Raw genomic sequence first — 25,335 nt, forward strand, 5'->3', positions numbered from 1 at the left:
GCAGGACAATCCAAAGGACTTAGGGACTTACTAGATACTTGGAAGAGGTGAGTCAAGGGCAGGACCCCAGATGGTTACTGGTCATGACGGGGGACACAGGTGGAAGAACAGACTCCCAGGCAAGGAGGGGTGATAGGCCTGGGTCTGCTGAATGTGGACTGTCTGTGGCCAGGTTAGTAAAGAGTCGCACATAAAGTTCAGGGCCAGGAGGGCGTCTGGGCTGAGGGAGTGTACTTAGAAGATGTTGACCAGAGCATACGTGTCCTTCCAGGGGGAGATTGGAGACTGAAAGGAGAGGACAGAATGTGGAGCTTGATGAAGGGGTAATGAGCAGAGGGAGGCAGTGATGGGGTGGCGGGGGGCAGAGGCAGAGAGGTATGTTTCACGGAGGGCAGGGAAGCAGAGGGCTTGAGAAAGTGTTGTCATGGGTGGTCTCAGACCAGCAGACGTCAGGCATGGCCACCACTCAGTACTGGGGTAACCATGCAGTGAGCCCCTTATGTGCAGCTGCGACACCACGGACCCAGAGGGTACGGCACACAGGTTCACGGAGGGAAAACTGGGAGGCGGGGAGGCCAGAGCTTGGGGCAGACTGCATTGGGCAGACACACCCGGTCCACTCTCCTCCCTGGCTTGGGAAGGGTAAGTAATGTCTCAGTGCCAGAGCCTTCCAGCCCCAGAGGGGAAGTGTATGCGCATTTAAAGGTGGTGGGCAAGACCCCTGGACCAACACCAAGCTCTGTCCCACTGGTGGGGCAGCCTGAGGTCCCCACCCAGGGAACTGGAGGAGTCTTCTCTGCGAACAGCCTGGGTGAGAGATGCAGAGAGCCCGGGGCATTTGCTGAGGGACAGTGCCACCTCCTGGCAGGAGGCACTCACACCAGGCTTCTGCCAGACCAGCGTGCGCAATGCCCTGGCAGCTCACATGGTGCTGGGGTCCTGAGCACTGGAAGCAATGATTCTAGGCTTTCTGGATCCTGGGCAGCAGCTGAGCCTCTGACCACAGTGTGACACCAGCACCAGTTGAGATCGGCCCTGCCGATAGAGAAGGTGAGCAGAGACCCACCTGGCCCCATGGCATGGGCGGAGATGTGGGGTCCTGCTCTCGGGGCTGTGCCGCCACATGGCAGACACTGGGCAGACGGCCATTTTGTTGCACATTTATGGTATCATTATGCACACAAGGAAAATAACAGTATGCTTATAAAGGTCTTCCAGCCACGGCTGCCCCCTCCACTCCCCTACTCGCAGTCCATGGCAACTCGCACTTTCTGCAGCCTGTGTCTGCCCATGTGGTTCAGGCCAGAACTCACTGTGGGGGCGCAGACAATATGCAGGGCACCCCAGCAGCAGAGAACCACTCCCGCCTCCAGGCTCCCCAGAGATTCTCCTCTGGCTCCAGAACCTGACCCCTGGGGAGAAATATGTGTGAAGCTGACCTGGTTGTCCCCTGGACACCCACGCCCAGGAAGGCCCAGGCTCTGGGGTCCCACCCACGTGCCCACAGCTCACTTCCTGCTCAGCAGTTTCAGACCAGATGAGGTCACCGTGACCTCTTTAACAGCTTGACAGAGGTCATTTTTATTCCTCACTGTTGGTTTAGTGAGGCAGGATAAAAAGAGTTCTCCTAAAAATACTTGCCTACATTTCCCCCTAACACAAAAGAAATGTATGTGCAATGTTAAAAAATTAGTTTTACAAAAGTGTGACTTGGCAAGTGAAGGTCTTACGTAGCTCTACCTTCTTTCAAGTTTTCCTATGGACAGCCTGGTATATATTCTCTCAGCCCTTGTTCTAAACACGTACATGTGTGGGTATGTCAGAGCGTGTGTGGGTGTGGTGGGGGGCATATATGTGCTGTTTACCATGCTGACATACAGGTCTACAACTTGCTATGACCTTGTCCACGAAGAGCATTCTCCTAGAGGTATTCTCACTCCCCAGCCCAAATCCCAGTTAACTCAGTGACCCAGAACCAGGGCGGGAGGAAAGCAGGTAGCTGTGGAGCCAGGGAGAGGAAGCCATGCTGGAACCCAGACCAGCCCTGGAAAAGACCTCTCCCAGAAAAACAGCCCAGGACAGGGCAGGGGCAGGCTCCACACCCTTCCCTTCTCCCCACCTACACCTGACGGTGCAGCTGGACCAGAACAGGCTGTTGCAGGAGCACAGCCCAGACAGGCCTCACGTGGTGAGCCACTGTCCCAGGAAGCTGCCTGAGCTGCCGGAACGCCCTGTACATTTCTGCTGAGTTGGGTGTACAGGCCGGGTGACACCCAGCACCAGAGCTCGGAAACTGGGCCCTATGCCAGGGTGCAGCCCTGCAACACCCACAAAAACAAGGGCAGCTTTGAGATAAGGGGCCCAGTGTGCCATATCTGCTCTCCCTCTTGGCACCCTGCTCCTGGGAGCCAGCTCACACGGAACACACCACAGCCTGCACTATTTTATGGCCAATAATTCCAATTGAGCATAAAATAAAAGGCAAGGACTAGACGGAGGGCAGTCAGAACACCAGGCCTCAGGCTCAGGATGAAGCTTCCAGAAAGGGAGAGCCCACAAGCACCCAGTGGCCTCCTGCTGCTCCAGGCCAGTAACAAACCCAGCTCTAGGGGCTCGCATCCTGGGCCCCTGGAGACTGGCTGCATGACCACAGCAGCGACTTACTGCTTCTGAACCTGTTTCCTTACCTTCAAGTGGAAGTAGTACCACACGTAGCTATCCACAATGAAATGAAATGATGTATATCAAGCACTTGGCATGTGCCTGCTAGATAATGAACACTCAGATGTTACCTATCACCATTATTATGATTGTGTGGGGTGCCCAAAAGAGAAATAACTCCCTCAGGCACACAGAAACCTCCAGGGCCACTGGTGTGTCCCCACTGGGCACTGCCAGGAACACATCAGCCCCCGTGTAGCCAGCACGGGAGGCCAGATCCTGGCACCCGAGGGTGGTTTTGCTCTCCCTGGACAGTGTGCAGAGTGACCAGGGGTCAGGCCAAGGCTGAGGAAATGCAACACCCGGAGCCTCTGTAGTTCAGGACCCTCCCACAGCCCCTTCCTGCCTCCCGCAGGCCTAGGAAGGGTCCCACTGCTACCTGCCTGGGCCCTGGGCTCCCACCTGGGGCAGGAGATGGCCCAGCTGGAGGCCCTGGACGCTCCAAGGCCCCACTGGGAGACGCTGCCGCCAACGCAGGCCCTGCCCCGCCCCGCCTGCCCCGGGAGCCACGCCTTCTGGAGGAACCGCAGCTTGGCAGCCCTGAGAAGGCTGTCGCCCGGCCCCCCACTCACCCTGGTCCATGGAGTGCTGTGGCAGCTGGCTGAGCTGGCTGCTGGCCACACCTGCGTAGGTCCGTAGGAACTCCTCCTCACTGGCCGTCAGCTGCGGGGGGACAGAGCCGCAGTGAGGGTGGCCCCCTGCCGCTCTTCCGGGATTTGACCACTGGCTCCAGAGCGAGCACCCTGTTCCCAGCCCCAAAACTTGGCTAGTGGCCTGTGGGCCCTGCCACCTGGACTGGACCAGACCTGAGACTGGATCCTGGTGGTGTGCAGTGCAGTAGGAGGAGGGGCCCTGCTTAGGGAGCCCCTCCCTCTTTTTGAGAAATGTCCCTGAACATTTCCTGCCCTCTTGGTGACCTACTGTCCCTCAGACGCCCCTCTGGAGAGAGAGGGCTGTTAGGGGGAAAGGAGGACGATGGTCAGGGCCTTGAGAACTCTCAGCCATCTGGCCGGACTCCGCGTGGGTGAGACGACTGCTCCAGCAGCCCAGACAGGCTGGGCCCTGTGCCACATAAATGGGCCACAGAGCCAAACAGGCCCGGCATCCACACCCCTGACCCCAGACCACGTGGCTGTGGGGGTGGCTACAGCCCCTCTGCTCTGCCGGCATCAGGCACCCTCCCTGGGGGACCCGTTGCTCAACGGCCCGACGGCACTCACATTTGATCCCATTTTCCTCAGCATGAGCAGCACTCGGACCTTCTGCTGAATGTACATCTCCTCCGGACTCTTCCCGGGAGCCCCCTCGCGGTTCATCCCCTGGCCAGCTCTGGGGACTCCTGCAGAGAGAGGAGCAGCATCAAGGAGGGAGTGTCAGGAGGAGACCCACCCAGACACAGACGGGGTGCTCAGCAGGAGGTGTCCGGCAGTCCCCAGTGCCTCAGGGACCCAGAGTAGGTGGCGAGCTGCACGGTTCTCGCTCACCCTACTGGCCCCTGCCTGCAGACAGAGCAGCTCTGTCCTGGAGCTCACTGGCGGCCAGCACCCTCTGTGGTGGAGCTGTAGGGCCCAGGGGGACAGGGCTGACCCAGACTTCTGGCCAGCCCTACCTTCCAGCTGTGCTGAGAGCAAGGTTTCTGCTAGCCACAGGAAACGTGCTGCATGAAGCCCAAAGTGGCCCGGGTTTTCAAAGCAAGTGATTTCCATAAGGAGCAAAAGTGATGTGATCAGAGGCAGCTGGCTGGGGCCTTGGGCTGCATGAGACCAGTGCCCAGCCTCCAAACACCAAAAGCCCCCGAAGAGTACAAGAGGCCAGCTCCTGGGCTGGGCCCCAAGGAGTCCCTCAGTGGGGACAGCAGTCCTGGGGCTGTGGGGCACAGGCACCCACCTGGGCCCATGAGCGCTGCCCTTACTGGCCTGCCCCCACTGTCCGCAGGTGGCTCCCGCAGGCAGCAGCTGTGTCCAGGTACAGCAGGGACCCAACCCCCAGAAAGGTCCCAGGAGAGAAGGCCCAGGGTTTCCTCCCTCCAGGAGGAGCCAGTGGGGAGGACCCCAGGCGTGGAGAGGTTTGGATTACACACTTGTAACTCCTGGATGAGTCAGAAATAACCAGCAGCTGGTGGGGGTGGAGTCTCGGCAGCCCTGGGGCCAAGGAGCTGCACTTGGAGGACCAAGGGAACCTGGCCTGCGAGCCGGGGACACTCCCCACACTGTCCATCCCTCCGGGGCCAGCAAGCCCTGGACCAGCAGGCTCTCCCAGGCGGGGCTTTCTCCGTGCAAAGGGTTGACTCAGAAATGCGCAGCAGCCTCCCTGGCGGTCTGCCAACTGCTCGGTTCCCATAAGCTAACAGGAGCTCTGGCCCTAAAAGGTCACACAACAAGCTAAAAAGCCGGCAAGATGGGGCTTACGTAGCAGCTGCATGCCTGATGCGGCACGGCCTCCTCTCAGGGCTTTCCTTTCCACCACTAAGTCTCCAGGCTCCCTGGTCCGTTGCCTGCTCCCCTGCCACCTCCTCCAAGCTCATAAAAGGGCCTAATTAATACCTGGTAACCGCGAAGGAGGGGCAAGTTGCCTCAAGAATGGTCTCTGAATAGTCAATGATTCTGTAACATCTTCCTATGTTGACAGATAGAAACAGCACTAGAGGGGGTGAGGATTTAATAATATGGGTAACTGTTGAGCCACTGTGCTATATATTTGAAACCAACATAAGATTGCATATCAACAATACTTTAATTTAAAAAAAAAGAATGGTCCCTGAAGAGAAGCAGCCAGGCCAGCCCCCAGGCCAGGTGCAGGCCAGTGCACAGACCACCCGAACGTCCCAGCACAGCAGGGACACCCAGCTCTGGGGGCCCCCCTCATGTTGACCCCTTCTCACTGCCTTCCACCCCACCAACCCACACAAATTGCCAGATGGTCTTTAAAAACAAATTTTTAAACCCCAACTGATGACATCATTCCCTGCTTCAACCCAGCTCAGAACACATCTCCCGGTCCTGGCTAGGCCCCCACGCAGCCCCACGTGGGCAGCCCTGGCCCCCTGGCCACCCAGTCTGTCTCCAGAACATCCCGAGAGCTCTTTCCCCAGCAGCCTTTGCCCTGGGCACCCCCTGGGCCTGGAACTGGCTGCTTTTCATCCTTGGTCTCGCTAAAGCCATCTTCCCAGGGAAGCCTTTCATGAAGGCTTGACCACAGCGGGCTCTGTGCCCTGAGTCCTCTTGGTCACCTTGCTGACCTGCTCACAGTGTCTCCCCGACTGGAAGGCCAGGCCGCGTCTGCCTCGCTCATCCATCCTCCCATGGCCCAGCACAGAGCTGGAAGGTGCTTAATGAATCCTGCCCCGCTGGCTGAGCCTGTGGTGTCTAAGCTTCTCCCTTCCTAAATAACCACGTCAATTTAGGGTCAAAAGTACCGAATCCAGTCTCTGTAACCAAATCAAGCTTTTCCCAAGGACGCTCATTCCTGAGTCGGTCACTGTGGCCTCACTGTCCCTGGGGACCTTCCACACTCATACTGTGATTACTGGGGAGGGGGGCAGGCCCTTGGCGGCCCAGTCATGGGCCTGTGGTGTGCTTGGTGCCTGAATGGGTCTTCGAGGCCAGGTTACACCTACTTCAGCTCACTTCTCTGGCAGTGACTGGCCACTAGGTGTCACTATGCACAAAAGAAGCAGATTGCACTGCAGTTCCCCCACTGCAACTCCGCATCAGGCCCTCTAGGACGGCCCCTATTCTGACCTTGTGGTCACAACACACACGCAGGCTGGGTCTCAGAGCCAGATTTATGCTTTCGGTCAGGGCACCAGACACATACAAGGATATGTACCTGGTTTTGCTGTGCTTCACAGTGGCTAGGAGCCCTTCCTCACCGTCCTTTCCTGACCAGCCAAGCTTCCTCCAACAGAGACACATTCTCAGAACCAACAGGAGTGTGAGTGTGGGTGCGGGTGTGAGCATGACGGGTCTGTTCTACAGAATTCTGTTCGGCGACACTACTCCCAGCACCCCCTACAGATTGGTGTCATTCCATCATCGGTCACTGTGGCCTCACTGTCCCTGGGGACCTTCCACACTCATACTGTGATTACTGGGGAGGGGGGCAGGCCCTTGGCGGCCCAGTCATGGGCCTGTGGTGTGCTTGGTGCCTGAATGGGTCTTCGAGGCCAGGTTACACCTACTTCAGCTCACTTCTCTGGCAGAGATGGTTCCTTAAACTTTCTCTTCTGACTTTGGGGAAGATTCTCATCATTTCTAAAAATTTTGGTCTTCAAGTATTCTTCCAGCTCCAGTTTGAGCTGATTCCACCCTGCTGCCTAACAGAGGCAATACCCAGGGCTGGATCTGAGGCAGAACGCCACCAAGAGCACCGTACCCACCCTCCACACTCCAGTCCTCATGGACTAGGACTTCCCAACTGGCTTACACAACTCTTTCCTCGGCAGAATCTGCACCGTGGGCTCTAATGAACACAGGCGTCTCCGCGGCTGCCGCAGTGTGTGTCTGGGTTGGTGCCTATCCAGGCAAACATGCTGTTAAGTTTTCATCACAATTCTGACAAGCATGAAATTAACTTCACTTGAGAATTCTTATTCTCCCTGTAGGGATCAAGAACTGGTCTCCAATAAAATGTGTTTAAATTACGTAAGTCCAAACTGCAACTAATTTAGACACACTGATTACTCATCTAGTCCTCAGCCGTAAGTGCCAAAAGCGATGATGCTCCTCGGTTACGCTTCCTGCCCTACATGGTAGCACTTCTTTTCTAAATCCTAAGTCAATCTCTCAGTGTTAACTGCTCAAGTTAGAGACATATCTCCTAACATATAACATTCTGGAAGCTACCTAGGGAAAGGCATAGCTGAGCCAAAGCGATGGGAACTGGAAAGAAACAGGCAATCATCAACTATCCAAATGAATGGCAAGGGGAGGCCTATGGCTATATATTACGCTGTATATATCCACATGTTATGGGAGGAGTCAGGGGTGATTCCAGAAAATACATCTAAGTAGGACAAATAGCAGTTAAGAGAAACGGAGGTACATATGTTGACTGCAGATACACAGATGTATTCTCCACCCCCACTCCACACCCACACCCACCTGTTGGTTCTGAGGCCACATGTCTGTTGAAAGAAAGTTGGCTAGTAAAGGACAACAATGAAGGGGCTCCCAGCCACCAGGAAGGATACATGCAAAGTGACAAATGTGGCCTTCGGCAGAGAGGCCACATTGTGTTTTCTAGGAGACATCTGGGGTCATATGTAAGCTACTGTGCTCCTGCCCTGTCGGTAGGGACCTAACCTCCACCAGCTCAGGATCTCTAGCTTTGAAGCAGTTGACCTCCCTTTAGAAGAATCGGAGGTAGTACAGGGGGGGAACCAGAGCACAGGGCTGCTGAATGTCACATGCAGCAATCAGACCCACTCCGATAAACAGCTTTGAAAGCTGGCCTCTCTGTGACATGCATAAGGGACCTAGAACATAGCCACCTGCACTCATTTTTACTTATCAACTGGAAGCTAATGCTGTTGAACACCTACATTTATATAAACTGGAATATGCATTTATATTATATCTGTTTGGAAAATACTGAGTAACCTCAGGCTGGGCTACACAGCAGGGGGTCCTTTGGATACACAAGCCACCTCTGCCCCCTGGGTGGGTCCTAGTAAATGGACTTGCCTTTTGTCTATTTTTTCTTAATTGTGATATATTTTAAATGCTTACATTAAAAAATGCACATTTACATTTGCACAGTTTACATTGCATAAAATATTTCATATAATTTGTGAGTCATAGAGTTTATATAAAATATTAATTCAGAGACTGCACACATCTTAACACTGTAAAAGCACTCAGCAGTACCCAAGCATTCCCTGTAAAAGTGCACACAGCTGAAGAAATGAGCGTTTCTAGGAGATGATGGACAAAGGAAGAGAGATGAGCTCACTTCACAGTGGGCCTGGGGCCTGTACCCTAGTCCCCTCCCCAGCACTGGTCTGCGGCCACATTACCGGAAATCCTCCTCCTGGGGTCCTTACCTGCTTCTGGAAATTAACTTCAGGCCCACAGGTGTTCAACTGAGATAGGCGGGCTGTGGCCAGGGAGAAATAGGAACGTGCTGCCCTGTGGAAACACAGAACTTGGTCATGGGAGGAGCCGGGAGGGCCCCAGTCGCTGCCAGAGTTGGACTCAGAGCACACGCCCCACGCTGGCAGGGAGCTCATGGCAATGGGCTCTGCCACAGTCCAGAAATACCTGTGTGTCTGGCCAGCCCAGGGAACCTGCACCAACAGCTCCGGGATAAGGTGTTGACGGCAGCTATGCTCGCCTGTCATTTCCGGCTGAAGCAGGTCACCACATACCCTCCCCACCTTGGGTTAGTCACCAGGGCCAACCGACAGCCGCACTCAAGAGAGTCTGTCACCAAAGTGAATCATTCCGGGGTGGCTGATGGGCAAGTCCCGCCTCTGCAGGAAAAGGTGGTCTGCCCACCAAACCGAACACAGGTGCCAGTGTCCCACCTTCTTTGTGTTCTAATGTGCATCTGTGTTGGTCTTGTGCTCGGTGAACATTTGTAGCTGTGTATGTAACATAAACTAACGCACACACGTGTAAGACACAGTTGCAGGTAGTTTACAACCCACTAGCTTGGCCACATGCCTGCTGGCCCCAAACACACCTCTTCAGAATCAAAGAACACCGTCTTCCTTTCCTTTGTCTCCCACGCGTGATCTCGTTGTCTGGGCCCTTCACAGGCTGACCTGGCAGAAGCTCAAGTGCCGTGGGGCAGGAGACCCAGGGAGAGGTGCTGGGGGGCACCAGGGAGTCTGCCTGTGGGCTCCAGCCCGGCCCCCTCCTCCACTTGGTTGGTGCCAGACCTCTGAGCAGCTCTCAGCCCTGCAGTGTGGACCGGGGGCTGAGGAACAGGTTTGAGAAACCTGTTCTCAGGGAGGTGTGGGACCAAGGGGAGCTTTGAAACCCCCTTTTCAGTGGTTTCTGCAAAAAAAGCTGCTTGCTCACCAAGGGGCTAAAGAAAACATGCTTTCCAGAGGAAGTGAGATCTCACGTGCCTCTCCTGCAGGTGGATGCTGCTCTCTGGTCTGTGTGTCCCTCCAGCTGGAGATGGCCCTGGGGACGGAAGAGCTGTCCCCCGCCACTGCCACCCCCTCCACCCTCAGACAGTCACAGCAATTAATTGCTTTTATTCCTCTAGATATCAAAGCACTGAAATACCAAGGATCCCTGGGGAATTTTCCATCCAAGTCCCCACATTCCTACAAAAAGAGATGAAAAGGGACAGCCTTCTCCACTTCTGAGGGGCTTTAATTTCTGTCACTACCACAACAGCCAATCAGCTTCCTACAGTTCACAGGGCTCAGACCTTCCAAGAAGCAGAGCGGAACTGTGTGTTCCTGACGGCGTGGGGAAGGCGTCAGAGGACGCTGCAGGGTTCCCAATGGGACTATCCAGGGCTTCATGGCCAGCTAGTCTACTGCTGCTGCTTTATGATCTGGTCAATGCCCCCCAGTTTACAGAGGGGGAAACTGAGGCTCAAAGTCCCTGGAGTCCCAGAGTCATGCGAAATAGCAGGCCTTCCCTGGGGGCTGATCCTGTTCGGGTTCTGCTCTGTAGCTGATCAGCTGTGCAGCCTAAGGTGGGTCACTGTCCTTCCAGGCCTTTCATGTCACGGTCTGTGAAAAGGACCCATGGCCTCCACTATATCTGCTCTCAGAGGATTTGACCACAGCAGAGCAGGCACTTAGAAGGGCCCCGCTCTTGATTTAATGCTCTGCTGTCACCATTTTGATATTCTTAACAACTTTTGTGTAAGAGCTCTGGACTGGGCTGATCCAGTCTAAGAAAAAGAATGCTCCCTCCCCCAAAGAAAGAAAAAGAAAGAAAAAGAATGCCCAGGTGCCTCTTAAACTGCCAGAGCCCCACAACCTTAATTAGACACGACAGGGACTCAAGAAGGCATTACAACCTTTCTCGGTGTGCACAGCCCCAGGCTCGGCTCAGGGGCAGGAGATAGAAAAGCGGGGCTGCCCTCAGGTGACCAAACGGCTGAGCAAACCACACTGCACAAGGCAGATGGAAAATAACACCAACAAGACGTGACAGTGAGCCAAAAAAATATGTCAGGTTAAGACACAAACACTTGCACAGTGCCAACTGCACATGCTGTGCCCCGTGCCTCCCCCTGTGCAGCTCAGAGGGAGGAGAAAAAGACCCAGGTGATTCGGTGTAGCAAGTGACAGAGTAAGGGGATGCGCAAAGTTGTGTGAGGACACACAGGGGGAGGACTGGAGGCTGAGGGCTCACAGGAGGACACAGCGGAGCTGGATCTCAAAGGATGAGAAGCAGAGGAAGGGGAAGGCATTGCAGGCACAGGGAACTGATGCTCTCTGAACAGTAACTGAGCATCTACATGCCAGCCCTGTGCTAAGTAAGGCACACAGCTGAGCAAAACAGCCATGGTCTGCTTGTGATGAGGGGCTTCCACTGAGTCGGGGAAGATAGATATTAACCCAGTCATATCCATGCCACCTTCAGGCATCGTGATAAATGACACAAAGGTTAAGTGCCAGGTACCCCGAGGACACACAGCTGGGAGCCTGACCCAGCCCTGGGAGCTGGCATCCCTGAGGATGAGGAGGAGCCGGCCTGGGGGCTGCTTCTGTGCTCAGGGGCACACATAGGGACAGGTCCCCACGCAGGAGGAGATTCCGTCTTTGGAAAAACTGGAGGAAGAAAAGTTGTCAAGTGAGAGGGTTCCAGGTGAGCTGGGCTGGACCTCCTGGGTCTCTAAGAGTGGTGAGGAGAGGTGTAAAGCAGGGGACTTGAGTAAAATCTGGGTATTACAAGATCACCGTGGCTGCAGTGTGGGTAAGAAATGGGGCACAGCTGGCCTTGAAACCCTGCAGGACCAGGTGAGAGCCAGGGCTTGGGCTGCAGGTGGCAGAAAAAGAACAGTGAGGAAGGAAGAGTTTGAGCACTGTAGCAGGTGGAAGGGCAAGATGGGAACAGGCGAAGGGCCGGGACTGTGGCATGCCTGTGGGCAGGGGCTTGGGGAGGCCTGACATGGGAGCTGCCACTCGTAAAGGCCCTGGGGACAGGCCGGGACGGCACTCAACCTAACTGTCTTGGAGAAGCCCTGGGTGGTGGAGGCAGAGCAGATCCATCCTTTAGATAAAGTCAGCACTACAGCAAACATCGGCAGTGTTCCAGAGACAGTCAGTGCGTGGTGACTGACCAGACCTGGGAGACATGCAGGGCGCTGCTGGGAGACTGTGCACGGGGTGGGCTGGGGACTTTGGGAAGAAGCAACATGAGTGAAAGTGAGGATTTGGGACCCTGGCTATGCCACTTAACCAACCGTGTGGCCTTGGGAAATGGACTCATTCATTCATTCAATCAATAAACGTATTGAGTACCTACTTTGTATTGGGATACCTCAGTGAAAAGCCAGTCAAAAGTCCCTATTCTAATAAGAGGGGACAACAGACAACAAAATAAACAAAACATAATCAGTAGTAAATAATGTCATGTGGACAGAAGAATGTGACGGACAGGTGCTGGGATAAACGCAGCTAAGTGGGGCACCAAGGTGTAGGGGGTTGGGGTGGCCTTCCTGAGAGAGGACTGGAAGGAGGGAGGGAGGCGTGGGAGCCTGAGCAAAGCGGGCAGGCCCTGGGCCGGGGTGGGAGGGGGGCTGGGGGGGACGGGGCAGCGGGTGTGGGGCGGGGAAGCCAGCAGGGGAGGCAGAGCGCAGGATCAGATTGCCAGGGCCTGGGGGCTCGCGAGGGGGTGCAGTGAGCCTCAACCTTGAGACCCTGGCCTGTGGCAAGGCCAGCTACTGCAAGGCTGGGAGCAGATGAGTGGCCTGGTCTGACCTGGGTTTCAGCAGGGCCACCCTGACTGGGAACTGGGGGGTGAAAGCAAAAGCGGGGAGACCAGGGAGGAAGCTGTGGCCGGAACACAGGCAAGAGGAGGCAGCGGTATGGGGTGCACAGCAGAGCGCACAGGACACTGAGAGGGCCAGCGGCACCGCGGGCCGCGTGACAGTGACTCCCAGGTTTTCAGCCTGAGCAATTGAAGGTGGGCACTCCTATCAACCAAGATTGGGGGGACACAAGTGCAGCAGTTTGGGGAAAGACCAGGAGGTGAATTTTAGACAGCTCAGAGCCATTCCGCTGCTAAGCCTCCGTTTCCACACCCGTAGAATGGGGGTAATCATGGCGCCTGCCTCAAGAGCTGACTGAAAGATAAATGAGGTAACACGTAAAGAAGGCACTAGGCATAGTGCTCTGGGCCGCTATACCACATAGCTCTTCAGGACACCAGTAAAGGGATAGAAAGCACCGGGAATTAAGGAGAGGCAGGCAGGGCTGAGCCTGACCTGCAGCTCCACGGGCGAGAGGGGAGCGCTCAGGCCCTGCAGCAGTACCAGAACTGGGCGCCAGAGAGAATTTCCACAAGCTCCACTCTCAGTAATTAAGCTGCAACCTTCCGCACTCCAGGGCCTCATGAGCAACTGCCTTAATTAATAAATTCCACCTTTCAGCCTCCTCAATCCAGAGCCAAACGCAGCATTCTTGGGCCCCATGTCACCAGCATGACCAAAACGGGTCTAAAGGCAGCTCTGGTGAGTCGGAGAGTTTGTAGGACGCAGCACCATTCTTAGGGGATAAGCTTGGGGCACAGGGTTTGTCCTGAGGTTGCCAATCCAAATTCAAACCTGATCCAAAGCTCCTTCCTGCTCTGTGAAGCCAAGAGATGTTGCAGAACAACAACGATAATGACTGTTGTTGCTGGAGCATTTTCTAAGGGCCAGGTGCACGGGTCACATTCAGCACATTGACTCATTTACTTTTAGTCCTCGCAACAAACCTGCAATGAAGGAATCATTCCCATTTTACAGAGGAGACAACTAAGGCTCAGAGAAGATAAGTAACCTGTCCAAGGCCATGGAGCTATAAGTGACAGAGCCTGGATCTGAATCCATGTTTTCCCTCCATCCTGTTAGCCCCCTTGGGAGTGATTCAAGCTCTCAATGTTTACCCTCAGACACCTCCTACTTCAGAGCTGCAGCCTGCCCCTTCAAAGCAATGCTGCCCATTCTGTTCCAGGTGCGAGCCACTTGGATGAAGGCCCTCTGAGGAAGGTTCTTGCAGCATTAAAATCAAGTCCACCCAACCCAATGCAAAACAGCCCAACAACAACCAGAACGCCACCCTGCCCAGCTGTCCTGACCACCTCGGAAAAGGCACTGGCCCTGAAAAGCACAGGGAGGCTGGGAGGGCAGCACCTGGAAGCATGAGGGCCTCGGGGGGGTGTCCTCCTTTCCTTGTGTGACCCCATCAGAGTGAGCCCCAAAGGTCACTCTTGGCACATGCAGGTGAGCCACACAAACCAAAAGCCTTCAGCACAGCACAGAGCTGCCTAGGGACAGCTCCCTCAGGACCTGCACGCTGGACAGGCAGTGAGAAGGAAGAGCGAGGCAGGTGGTCAGACCCCAGCTTTCCACCATGTTGCTTGCATGGCGGTAGCTCTCAGTCAGGGGCATCTGGCAATGTCTGGAGACAAGTTTGATTGTCATAACTGGGAGGATGCTACTGGGAAGGAGCCAGGCATATTGCTCAACACCCTGTAATGCCCAGAGTGGCCCCCACAAGGAGTTACCTTGCTCCACATCTGTGGTGCCAAGCATGAGGCAGCCCGCTTGGTAGCAGCCTGAGTTACCAGCTGTGCTAGCCTCCTTCAGCATCTCTGGGCCTTGGTATCTGCTGGTCCCTCAGCCTAGAAAGCCCTTCCCTGCTCTATATTACCTTCTCCGGGCTGCCTTGAGGTCTATGTTTGCACACCTGCCAGTCCCATCTGGCGCTGCATGTGGTGTCCCCATTCACAGCACTGCCCTGATGCTGCACCTGGGTGTCTGTGTATCTGAGCTGGAGGCTGGTAGCTCTGGAAGCTCTCTGAGGGCAGGCCACAAGGTGGTTTTTAGGCCTTTGTAGGCCCTGGGCAGCCTTATTCTCAGTGACATATTACAATGGACCCATCTCTCTCATTAAGTATAATTCTTATGTAACTCACAGGGAGGGCAAACATTCTTTCAGGTCCCCAATATTTTTGTAGGCCCTCAAAGAACTTGCAGGTCATAGGCTCTGTGCTGAAGAATCCAGATGAAACGGTGCTGCAGTCCCATCTGGCACTGCATGTGGTCAAGTGAATGAACAGACTGGAGGAGGCTGTGCTACGTTCGCCAGGGAACCATGAGGGAAGCCCCCAGCCTCAGCACGGCCCCCCCTCAGAGAGTCTAGACAGGGAAGAACGAAAGGGGCCTGCAAGTATACATCACCCAATGCTGGTGTACCTGCGTGGGGATGAGGCATCCGTTTTGAACTTCTGGTTTAAAAAATGTATTCTGTGATTTGTGCCCAAATGCTGGAAAACGTTACCCAGATCTCACTGTCTCTTCAAGTCCTGAATGGCGTGAAACCCACCTTTCTACAGCTGAGAAAGAGGGCCTGGCAGGCCTGCTGTGCCAGCCTCTCAGGGCTTGGGGGAGAGCAGTGCAAACAGGAAGGGAATGTGGAGCCCGGGGAAGTTTCCACAGCATCACCAGGACACTCCCAACCCTGGGCTGAGGCTGAGGCTCTGTGGTTCTGAGCAAGGGACATGCAGGTGGCAGTTTTATCTCCACACAGCAGGGGAATGGGGACAGAAGGAAAGAAAGGCAAATTTGACCCAATTTTAAAAGATTCTTTTTTCTTCCTAGAGAACAGCTGTAGCCCTGAAACTTGGCCAAGCCAGAGCCTGTGACCAGAAGTCAGGAACTAGCCACCAACAAAATCCAGATAGGACCTTCCTCTGATTCAGTTTGACTTGTGACCTTGTGCCCCTGGGCCCCTGGCAGGTCCCAGGCGGGGGGCAATGCACACTCCAGAGCCCGTGTCTACTTATAAGTGGACATAAGGGCTGGAACCCTCAGCTCTAGAGTGCATGCAGGCACCCCCGCACCCCTGAGCAGGAGGGCTCCCAGGCTGAACAGAATCCCATGGGCTGGGCACCTAGCAGTGTGGAAAGCCCACTGTGGCAGAAGGACCCTTGTCCTCTCCTGGGACCCAGCTCACCAAGTTGCCCTAGCACGTTGCCTACTCCCACTCCCAGGGTAAACCCAGTCTGCATTGCTGATCAGTCTTCTTAGGGTCAGAGTTTAGCCAGTTTTAGGCTGGAAGGACCAGTTCCAAGCCTAATAATCCCAGGGAAGGAGCCTGGCCAGGAGGTTTCAGACCTTGGGTCACCTCCAGAAGAGGCCAGAATGGAAATTTTAACCCATGGAAGCTTTGTCGCCCCACCTGCCCACAGCTATGTCAACTCTTGGTGGGTCACCATTTAAAATTTTAATTAAATCGGGAAATTTAAAAGTTTGTTTTAAAGAGGGAGGGGGACACACGGACAGAGTGTTATTCATCAGGAGCTGCACAATGTCCCTTCTCTCAGAGCTACATGGACGTGTTCACTCCGCCCCCATTCTCCCAGGGAAAGGAGTTGTCTCAGAGGCAGGCCCTGGCACAGCGGCCTCCCAGTGCCCAGGGGCAGGCTGGTCCGGGCCCTCTCAGCTCTTCTCCTTGTGCCCCTACTCTCCTTCCATCCCTTCCCTCCATGAACGTCTCCAGTGATCGGTTCAAATAAGCTTCCTGAACCTAGTGCACTACATCCCCTCAGAATCCCAGAACCAGGAAGGCCTCCAGCTTCCTGTTGCAAGAATTAGGTCATTAACCTTCGGGCGCCTGCAGTCCCCCTATAGGGCGCCCAGAGGCGGCAGGCTGGCAGCCTCTTGGCCTCCAGAGCCAGCCCCGTCCTCAGCACCCAGCCCTGGGCATGGTTGTCCTCAGGCCCCTATAAACTCCTAAGAAAATTAATTTTATGGTTATTGCCTCCTCTTTCCTATAGGCTTTCAGCATACAGGTATGTGCTAATTTGCATAAGAATAAAGGTATGTCTGTTTACCTTGAAAAAATACCCACACCATTGCCACAAACTGCAAGGATTCATGATACCCACACATCACATCAGCCACACTGTCTGTCTGGATAACCGCTTCTGCTCTATTTTAGAGGTGGTGACCTTCCCTCTCCTTCCCTCCAGCTACTTCCAAACAAAAAATAATCCAAGGAAGGAGGAAACTGCCCCCTAAGAGGCTGCTGAAGACTCAGTTTCCTTCCTCCCTAAACGTTTAACAAGCTGATAATCAAAATATAAAATATTTTAAACAAAGACAACTCCAGAATCGACATACGTTCATTCCATTAACTCACTGGGGGAAATGGCACAAGACAAGAACCCCTGTGAGGTCACAATGCAAAGACAGGGTTAAATGGAGGTGAGGGGAAGGATAATTAGAGAAAATCACCCCCCTGAGGTGGGGAAACATGGCACCTAATGCAGCAGGAATTCACCTACAGTCGCCTGGAGGGTTTGCTCAGGACCAGGCACCGTGGAAACGCTCAGAAGAGTGGACAGAAATGGACCAGAGGCTGCAGGGGCTCAGGGGAAGACTCCGAGAAAGACACCGTCCCCATTCTCAGTGGGTGTGGGTGTGAACACCCAGGCTAGGCACGCCCAGATGATCCAGCCCAGCAGTCAAAGCTCCACCATCTATTTGTAATGACATCCCACATTCCCAAAACCACAAATCATTAGTCACCAAGCCACGGAAAGGGAGCAGAAGCTCCCAGCAAAACTGGCTTCTTAGCTTTCTCCTGGGCAGAAAGACTCATGGTTTACAAGCCAGCTTCTCACCCAAGACTGTCACATTTCATAAAATGAAACCCAGGAGTCTTTTACAAGCCCGTATCCACAGAACGCAAGCAGAACCTGGCCTCTTGCAAAAACCCTCAGCAGAGAGAAAAAGCATGCATCAAGGTTCACTCAGAGAGAGGTTAATTACACTGCACATTAGTTTGATGGTATTCCTGAGGATTAAGACAAGTCTCAGAGAACTAAACTTCCTTGCAAACTGACTTGGAGCACAAAATGCAATGTTAAAACAAAAATACAGACACCAATGTGCATCAGTTCTACCTATTATGAGAAAAGTCACAAGTCTGCATAAGCCATAAAAACTTCCAAGTCCAAGAAAGAACTCACCCAAAAAAGAAGTTCCTAAGAAAAAGGGAAACAGATGACTATGCATGCCATGAAAGGGCAGAAAAACCCCAGATCCCAGACAATAACCGGGCAAAGTCAGGTGAAGCCTAGAGAATTGCAACCAAAAGAAACACCAGGTGGAGCAAATGTGGTGGTGTTCATCTCACCTTTTTATTTTGAAAAACCTTAAAGCCACACATCTTACTACACTGATGGACAGTGACTGCATTGGGGTATGGGTGGGGATTTGATAATATGGGTAATTGTAGTAACCACATTGTTTTTTCATGTGAAACCTTCATAAGAGTGTGTATCAATCATACCTTAATAAAAAAAAATCTTAAAGCCACAGAACAGATGAGAGAACAGTACAGGAACATCCCCAAACCCTGCCCTTAAAGTCATCAATTGTTACAGTTTTTCCACATTTGTCCCATGCGGCTCCATGTTGTGGGTATGTGGGGTATGCATGTTTCTTTGCTTCCTGAGTCATTTGAAAGTAAGTTGCAAACATCCCCATACTTCGCTGTCTCATCACATATCTCCTGAGTCCTACATAACCACAATATTGTTTCCATACCCAAGGAACTGCATATCGACCAAGTAGTATTCTCTGATGTACAGCCCATATCCAAATTTCCCAGCACCCCCAGTCTCACTTTGGCCTTTAGTGGTTTTCTAGATCTAAACAAGGATCTCAACTGCATTTGGTTCCATGCTCTTTCGCCTCCTTTAGGCTAGAATGGTCCAGGGGCTTTCCTTTGTTTATTACAATATTAACATTTTTTTGAGTCCAGGACCATTGTCTTTAAGATGTCCCATGACCTGGATTTGTCTCATTGTTTTAGAATTAAACATCTAGGCAAGAAACTCTCATAGCTGATGTTGTTAACGTCCCACTGGAGACACACAAAGCCAGCTTGCCCGATTTCTGGTGATGCTAGGTTTGATCCCTTGGTTATGGAGCAAAATTCACAGGTATGAAATACAGAGTAAGTATATTAGAAGAAAACACAGGAAAAAAATAATATTAAATATGACCTATAAGTTGTAAAATGAAAGATTTAAAATCTGATTTTATAAAAATCAAAACAGTGCATGGAAAAATAAACTCAAAAGAATAATGACAAATTGTGGAAATAAGTGTAACATGCATCACAGCCACTGGACAAACTTTCCTGATGTATAAAGAACACCTGTAGATCAATAAGAAAAAGACTACCAACTGAAGAATGAATGGCAAATAATATATAACAGATCATTCATAAATGGCTCTTAAAGATATGAATGATGCTCTATTTCCTAAAAAAAAATGCAAATTAAAAATTATAATGATATACCACTTCTCACCTATCAGATTAGCATCAGTCAAAAAGCCAAGGCATGGGGGAAATAGTATTCTTGTACAATGTTAGAGGGCATTTAAAATGTTGTTCTCTTCGTGGAGGGCAATTTGGCAATACTGAAAGCTTAATCAGATGTGCCCTCTGCTCTAGCAATTCAGCCTGTAAGAATTTATCTTACAGATACACTTACACAAGTACACAAAGATATATGTAGAAGAACATTCCTTATTAATTGTAACAAAAGACAGAAAACTTGAATGCTCAACAATAGGAGACTAGTTAAAACAAATTACAATATAACCAACCAAAAGAATGCCATGGAGCCATTAAACCAAGTGAGGTACTTCTAAACAACCTTAGGCTAGTAACTTAACCTCTTAGTGCCTCAGTTTACTCATCTGTACACTATGGGCAGTCACAGAACTCAGCTCGCAGGGTTGTTGCATGGAGTAAAAGGGTTATTAAAAGTAAAGCGCTTTGAACAGCAGCCAACATGCAAGGAAGAGCTCAAGACGCTGGTGGTGGTATGGCGTGAGTTCCTGTGTTTATTGTGAAGACAGAAGAGTTCAGGTGCAGAGTGTAACACTCTGTGTTACAGTGTGAAAAAGACAGCACATAGGTTGGCCACATGCATGCGTGATGAGCTTGTACGTACATAGCGTGTCTCTGGTTAACATGCACAAGTTGTCGGCAGACATAGGGGTCTCTTCTGTGGCTGGGAATCCAGGGAGGGAGGAAGACTTAGTTTTCACCATATAGCCTTTTAAATTCTGTACTATGTTTATATTAGCTACTTAAAAAAAAAAAGGATTATTTTTTTAAAGGGAGTGGAAAAGGTCAGAAGATGAGAATAAAAGAAAGAGCTTCCTCTGGGTGGTCCAGCCTGTCCAGTGCAGCGCCTGGTGGTGAGCAGTCCAGCTCCACCATCATGGCTCACAGGCCTTAGGAGACAGGCAGTGAGGGTGGGCGGTCAACACCCACAGCAAGCCAGGCCAGGCGACGAGCACAGGCTGCCTCGTAGGCGCCAGCAGCGGCCTCACCCCAGGAGGCAGGAAGGACCCTGCACTTGTTCTGGCTCCACATGTCCCACCATAAGCTCTGGAAGGCTGCTAAGTGCAGGAGAGCAGAGACAGGGCCTGGAGAGACACCCCCACAGCTGGCTTGCTGGCCTGTAAGCCCCACTGTGTCCTCCGAAAAATCACTGGCACCCCAACTCCCTGCAACTCTGGAGATCAGCTGCAGGAACGCCATGTGCCTTGACATGCCAGTGGACAGTGCCGGCCTCTGTCGGCAAGCCACAAAGGGAGCACACAGTCAGGAGCAGTGCTCACACAGACCTGAGCCCACAGCCTAGCTGGAGCTGACCCCAGCTGTTCCCGTACCACCTTTCCTCCCTCCTTTGTAAAGAAGATTGAATCACTCAAGGACTCAGAACTACCACTTCACCAGCTAAAATCTCAAGTCATCTTGGCAGTGCACACAGCTTCATGTATTTAAATCAGCTTTCCTCCACCACCGCCACCCAACATGAAAAGCATTCAAAATGTCCTCTTTCTGAAGAGAACAGAAGAGGGTCCAACACAGGTTTTCGTTCATGTTATGGCAGCAGCAGAACGTTCTGCAAGGCCGAGGTCAGGATAAGTGTGTGGGAGCCAGGGCTGCTAGGGCAGAAGGCTGTGAGGCCTCAGTCTGGGCAGGGCGGTCAAGGCTAATCCATGTCCCTGGGAACTGGGTCCCTGGACTGCCCAGTGATTTAGCAGGAAGAACAAGGGTGGGGCCCACACTGTGGAAGGTGTTTGAATCCACAGGGGATCCTGGTCCCTGCAGGAAGCCCCGCTTGCCGGATCCAGGACTGCGGAACGAGCAGGCGGTAACTTCATCTGTCTCGAGGCTGTTATTCAGTTCAGGGACATGGACCACAGGCTTCCAGGAGCAGGAAACATGTGGGCTGGATACTCAGGAGACACTCAGGCCTGAAAAAAATCTTAACTGGAGCTGGTCTCCAAAAGCCTCCCACCAGCTCTCCATGTGGGAGAGAATTTGGAAGTGGGTCACATTCTCCCAGCTGAAGCAGTGTCACTGTGGCTCCAGCCACACTGGAAGAAGTTCTGGGGTACCGGGTGACCTAGTCTCCTCTCCAGGCCAGATATTTCCTCCTAATCAGACACGGAATGATTCTGGGGCTCCCCAGACCAAAGGGGAAGCTGATTAGCACCAGGAAGGCAGTGGCATGGCAGGGACTGGCTGAGAGTAACATCACCCAGGGGTATACCATGCTGTCCTGGCACCCTCCTCGCTCCACAAATGTGGGCCGACACCTCTGCCAGCCCTTTGCCCTCTCCACCCAGCCCTGGCTGGAGGGGGAGAGGAAGAACACTGCATGCCTTCACATGAACCGTGAGCCTCCCTCACCTCCCTCTTTGAAGGGATTCCGAGGCCTAGTGCCAGGAAGCCCCCTCCCCCATCACCTCTGCCTATATCAACCTAAAATGGGGGCTCAAGGACACAGGTGTCCATAGGCACCAGTTCCTTCAGGAAGTCCCAGGGCACACGAGAGGGCACCAAGCAGCCCGCCTGCAGCCATATGCCTGCTTTGCAAAGTTGGCAGAGCGAGGGAGACTTGTCAGGCAGGAAGATAATTCTGGAGAGACAAAGTCTGGCAGTCATTTCATAAGAAAGGCACCGCACTGGTATAATAACTTGAAAAAACTTTGGGAAGAGACCACCACCATGATCATTCCTGCCTGACTTGAACTCAACTAACAAAGGGTTAAGGCTTTAAGTGAAAACGGAGTTCTTATAATCACAGCTGCCAAGGTGCTAATTGTTTCTAAAGAGGCCCACACCAAGCGCAGCTTTTGTTAAGTTTGACTCAGAAGGGCTCTAACCTATTATCTCTTCCCTTGCTCACCTGGAAGCGAAACACAGCCCTTCATCGTAATGCCCACGGGGCAGGTACCCTTGGGAGCTAATGCCTACAACTGGAAATTTTATCCTGACTCTCCCCAAGAGTTCAGAACATTCATCAACATGTTCTTTCTTTACTCACACAACTCCAGCTAGAAAGTAAGTCTCTTGGCCCCAGACTATAAGATTTGCATGAGAAGAACTATTTTTACCCTGCTCAGCACGGTTTTCTCAGGGCCTACCATGGGGCCCAGATCCTGGTAAGAGCTCAGTAAATATTTGTTAATTGAATCAACAAGTTATTAGAAGGAAGGAGGGAGGGAAGGATGGAAAAATGGAAGACAGCTGTCACTTCTTTGTGGCTCTGTGTCCTTGGCTGATTTTATAAAGCCATCATAGCCATGATTAGAGACCAAGCCCTTATCCGTCAGGTGCCATCGATCGTGTTATGACACACAGGACACACAGATGCTTACAGAAGCTCATATGGTGTAACACAACCATGACAAATAGAGAAACACTCAGCTCCCTCAATCCTTAAGAAACTTTGGAAGGAGGAAAACACTATTTTGGTCCAGCTCTGCTCATCACAGAAGGACACCTTTCCTTGGATGGGTGCTTGTCTTCCCCTTTGAACAAGGCTTCATGGAGGATCAGGGCCCAAGAGGTCTTAATAACCAGGGCAAACAGCAATTGGTGTTCAGCACCCTTTCAGAAAAGAAGTTCAAAAGCACTTTGGCTCAAACATCACAATGCCCCTGGCAGCTATGAGGGTACAAGGATCATTATCCACTGTTCAGTTGGGGAAAGTAAGGCAAAGGGAGGTTAATTAGCTTGCCCAAGGTCAGATGACACCGGGAAAGGGATAGGATTCAAACTCTTTGCAGCAGCGGGTGAGCTAACTCTGGCCCCCTAGTAATGTCATCTACACTGGGCTGAAGAGAGATTCTTTTTTCTTCTCCATTGCTTCTGCAGAGAAGCGTATCTAACATGGTGCTCAGAGCTCATGCTTGGGACCCATACTGCCTGGGCTTGGATCCTGATTCTGCTCCTGTCAAGCCTGACCTCCAGCAACTTAGTCAACCTTTCCAGGCCTCAGCTTCTGAATATGTAAAATGGTAATGATGGGACATATCTCAGAAACTACAGTAAAGATTAAATGAGACAATGTATGTAAATTGCCATCATCATTCATTTTACCATTTTCTAAATGAACACATATCACTCTCATAATAATAATAAAAAAAAGTTATGTGAGAAAAAAGGTTGCACCCACTCTGAGTTTAGTTTTTACAAGGCTACAGATGACATACAACTAACAGCATTTCAAATTCTGCCAATGAAATGCCCCAGGACCCTGAAAGTGACTTGCAGCACAGGTCCTATTTGAGCCCCACGTACTCCTCTTGGCTTCTCGAGGTCAGCAGAGCAACAGGCACTGCAGACACGGACAAGGGGATGCCTGAGTGAGGGTTTGGAAAGCCAGCCAGCTGCACCCAGTGTACAGAGGCCAGCTCTGGATTCCTGGCGAGCTAAATGCCTGGGTTTGAAATGCCATTTCTCAGAGTGCCCTCTCGAGCTTCCCAGCTCTGCTCAGCCCAGACCAAAGACAGCCAATGCTTTCTAGGTACCACTGTGTTCTTGATCAAGTGATCGAGCAGGAGGTATTCAGAAGTGACAGTGTGGCCTGACCCCCCATAGAGGGTCTGGTGATACACAGCAGGAGACTAAAATAGAATGGGATGGGGAGGGGAGGAAGGTCCCCAGTCAACTCTGGTTCACCCCTAACAAGGGCTTGTGACATGTATGTGTGTGGGCATCCCTGACACACATATGAAGAACAGCAGTAAAACTCCAAGGTTACTTCAGAGTCACTGCCAAGATAAGAAGCTTTCACTCATGCAGAGGAGCAGAGAACACAGGACATTGCCACTGAACAGGACAGGATGCTAAGAGCTGGCAATGCTTGTTCATTCAACTGAAGAAACGTTCACTCATTACCTTGGAACTCAGGGAAAGAAGGCTCAATGAAATCTACAGGACACACAGATACGAACCGGGACCTTCCTTAATGTAGCTGATGGGTACCAAGGCTGGAGAACTGAGGAACCTGGTGGGAACAAACTCAACACTGCTGGCCTCTGAATGCCTTCCCAGGACAAGGAGAGCCCACCCACTGCTCTGCCTAGCGACCTGTTCTTTCTCCTAGGATGGACTGCCAGAAGTTCCCATGCACTCAGACAAAAAGAAAAACAAAGACAAAATCTCTGTTTTCAAAAAGTTTAAATTCTGGTGGAAGAAGCAGATAAATAAATAATGGTGAAATGACAGCTACTACTTCCACCAAGCATGCACTAAGTGCTCAGTACTGTCCTAAGCATCTAATAGGTATTATTTAATTTAAACCTTCCAACAACTCCATGGAAGAAGTATGATTATTTTATAGATGGGGAAATAGAGGCACAGAGAGGTTAAGTTACCTGCTGAAGGTCATGCAGCTCATCTTGGCAGAACCAAGATCCAAACCCAGATAGTCTTGGTATAAAATCCCTGCTCTAATTAAGAGCTACACTTTGTATTTGCTAAGTGTCAGATAACTACTTGGTCAGCACCCCTCAGCGGCTGTTTCCTGCAGGCAGCGCTGGAGAGCAAGGACCCATCAAGGAAGGACTGCCTGTTCTATGAGCGGGTGAAAGGCAGACTGCTGGGCCTACACTGTCCTGCACCCTAGAGGAGGAGGAGTCTGCAAGGAAATGCGGTCTGATGAAAAGACAGGCACAGGGTCAGGATTCCTGGGTTCTAGTTTTAGGTGCTTTGAGACACCCAGGCAAGTCAACCAGTATTTGCTGAGTTTACTTTCTGTACAGGACACTGGGAGGACTGCAAAGATGAATCCAGTAGAGATCCTAGCCTCAGAAAGCTTAGAGTCATGCATTCACTCATGGAGCTGAAACAGAGGTAGAAAGTGGCAGGTGATATTTAAAAATGTACAAATTGCTATGGGATTTCAAAAGAGTTACCTTGGCCTCCAGGGGACCACAGGTGCCCAACTATAACAGGGGGCTGGGCCTGGAACCACCAAGGTTCTTCAGCTCTGACTGTTCTGACAGCACAGACTTGGAGTAATACAGAGATCAATTCTTATTGTGGTTAATGATTCAAGTTCATGGTCATTAAGTTGTTCTCCCACCTACCATGAAAAT

At 52.0% G+C, this 25,335-nt stretch overlaps 1 protein-coding gene across 6 annotated transcripts in view; it reads right to left on the reverse strand.

Annotated features, from left to right (window-relative positions):
* The window catches only part of CTNNBIP1 (catenin beta interacting protein 1), a 43,019-nt gene that overhangs the window by 15,478 nt on the left and 2,206 nt on the right, over positions 1–25,335 (reverse strand). For 2 of the 6 annotated variants that reach the window (XM_073233164.1, XM_036999886.2), the window contains exons 2-4: positions 8,765–8,849; positions 3,942–4,060; positions 3,294–3,384 (exon numbers count right to left, since the gene is read on the reverse strand). In XM_073233164.1, coding sequence (XP_073089265.1) covers positions 3,294–3,384; positions 3,942–4,037 — 187 coding nt within the window. In that variant the 5' untranslated portion in view covers positions 4,038–4,060; positions 8,765–8,849. Of the gene's footprint in view, positions 1–3,293; positions 3,385–3,941; positions 4,061–4,608; positions 4,752–8,764; positions 8,850–25,335 lie in introns of those variants that run through there. The other 4 variants (XM_017649273.3, XM_073233162.1, XM_017649272.3 and 1 more) reach the window with 4 other exon arrangements.

The sequence above is a fragment of the Manis javanica genome, chromosome 4, assembly GCF_040802235.1.
Source record: "Manis javanica isolate MJ-LG chromosome 4, MJ_LKY, whole genome shotgun sequence".
NCBI lineage: Eukaryota > Metazoa > Chordata > Mammalia > Pholidota > Manidae > Manis > Manis javanica.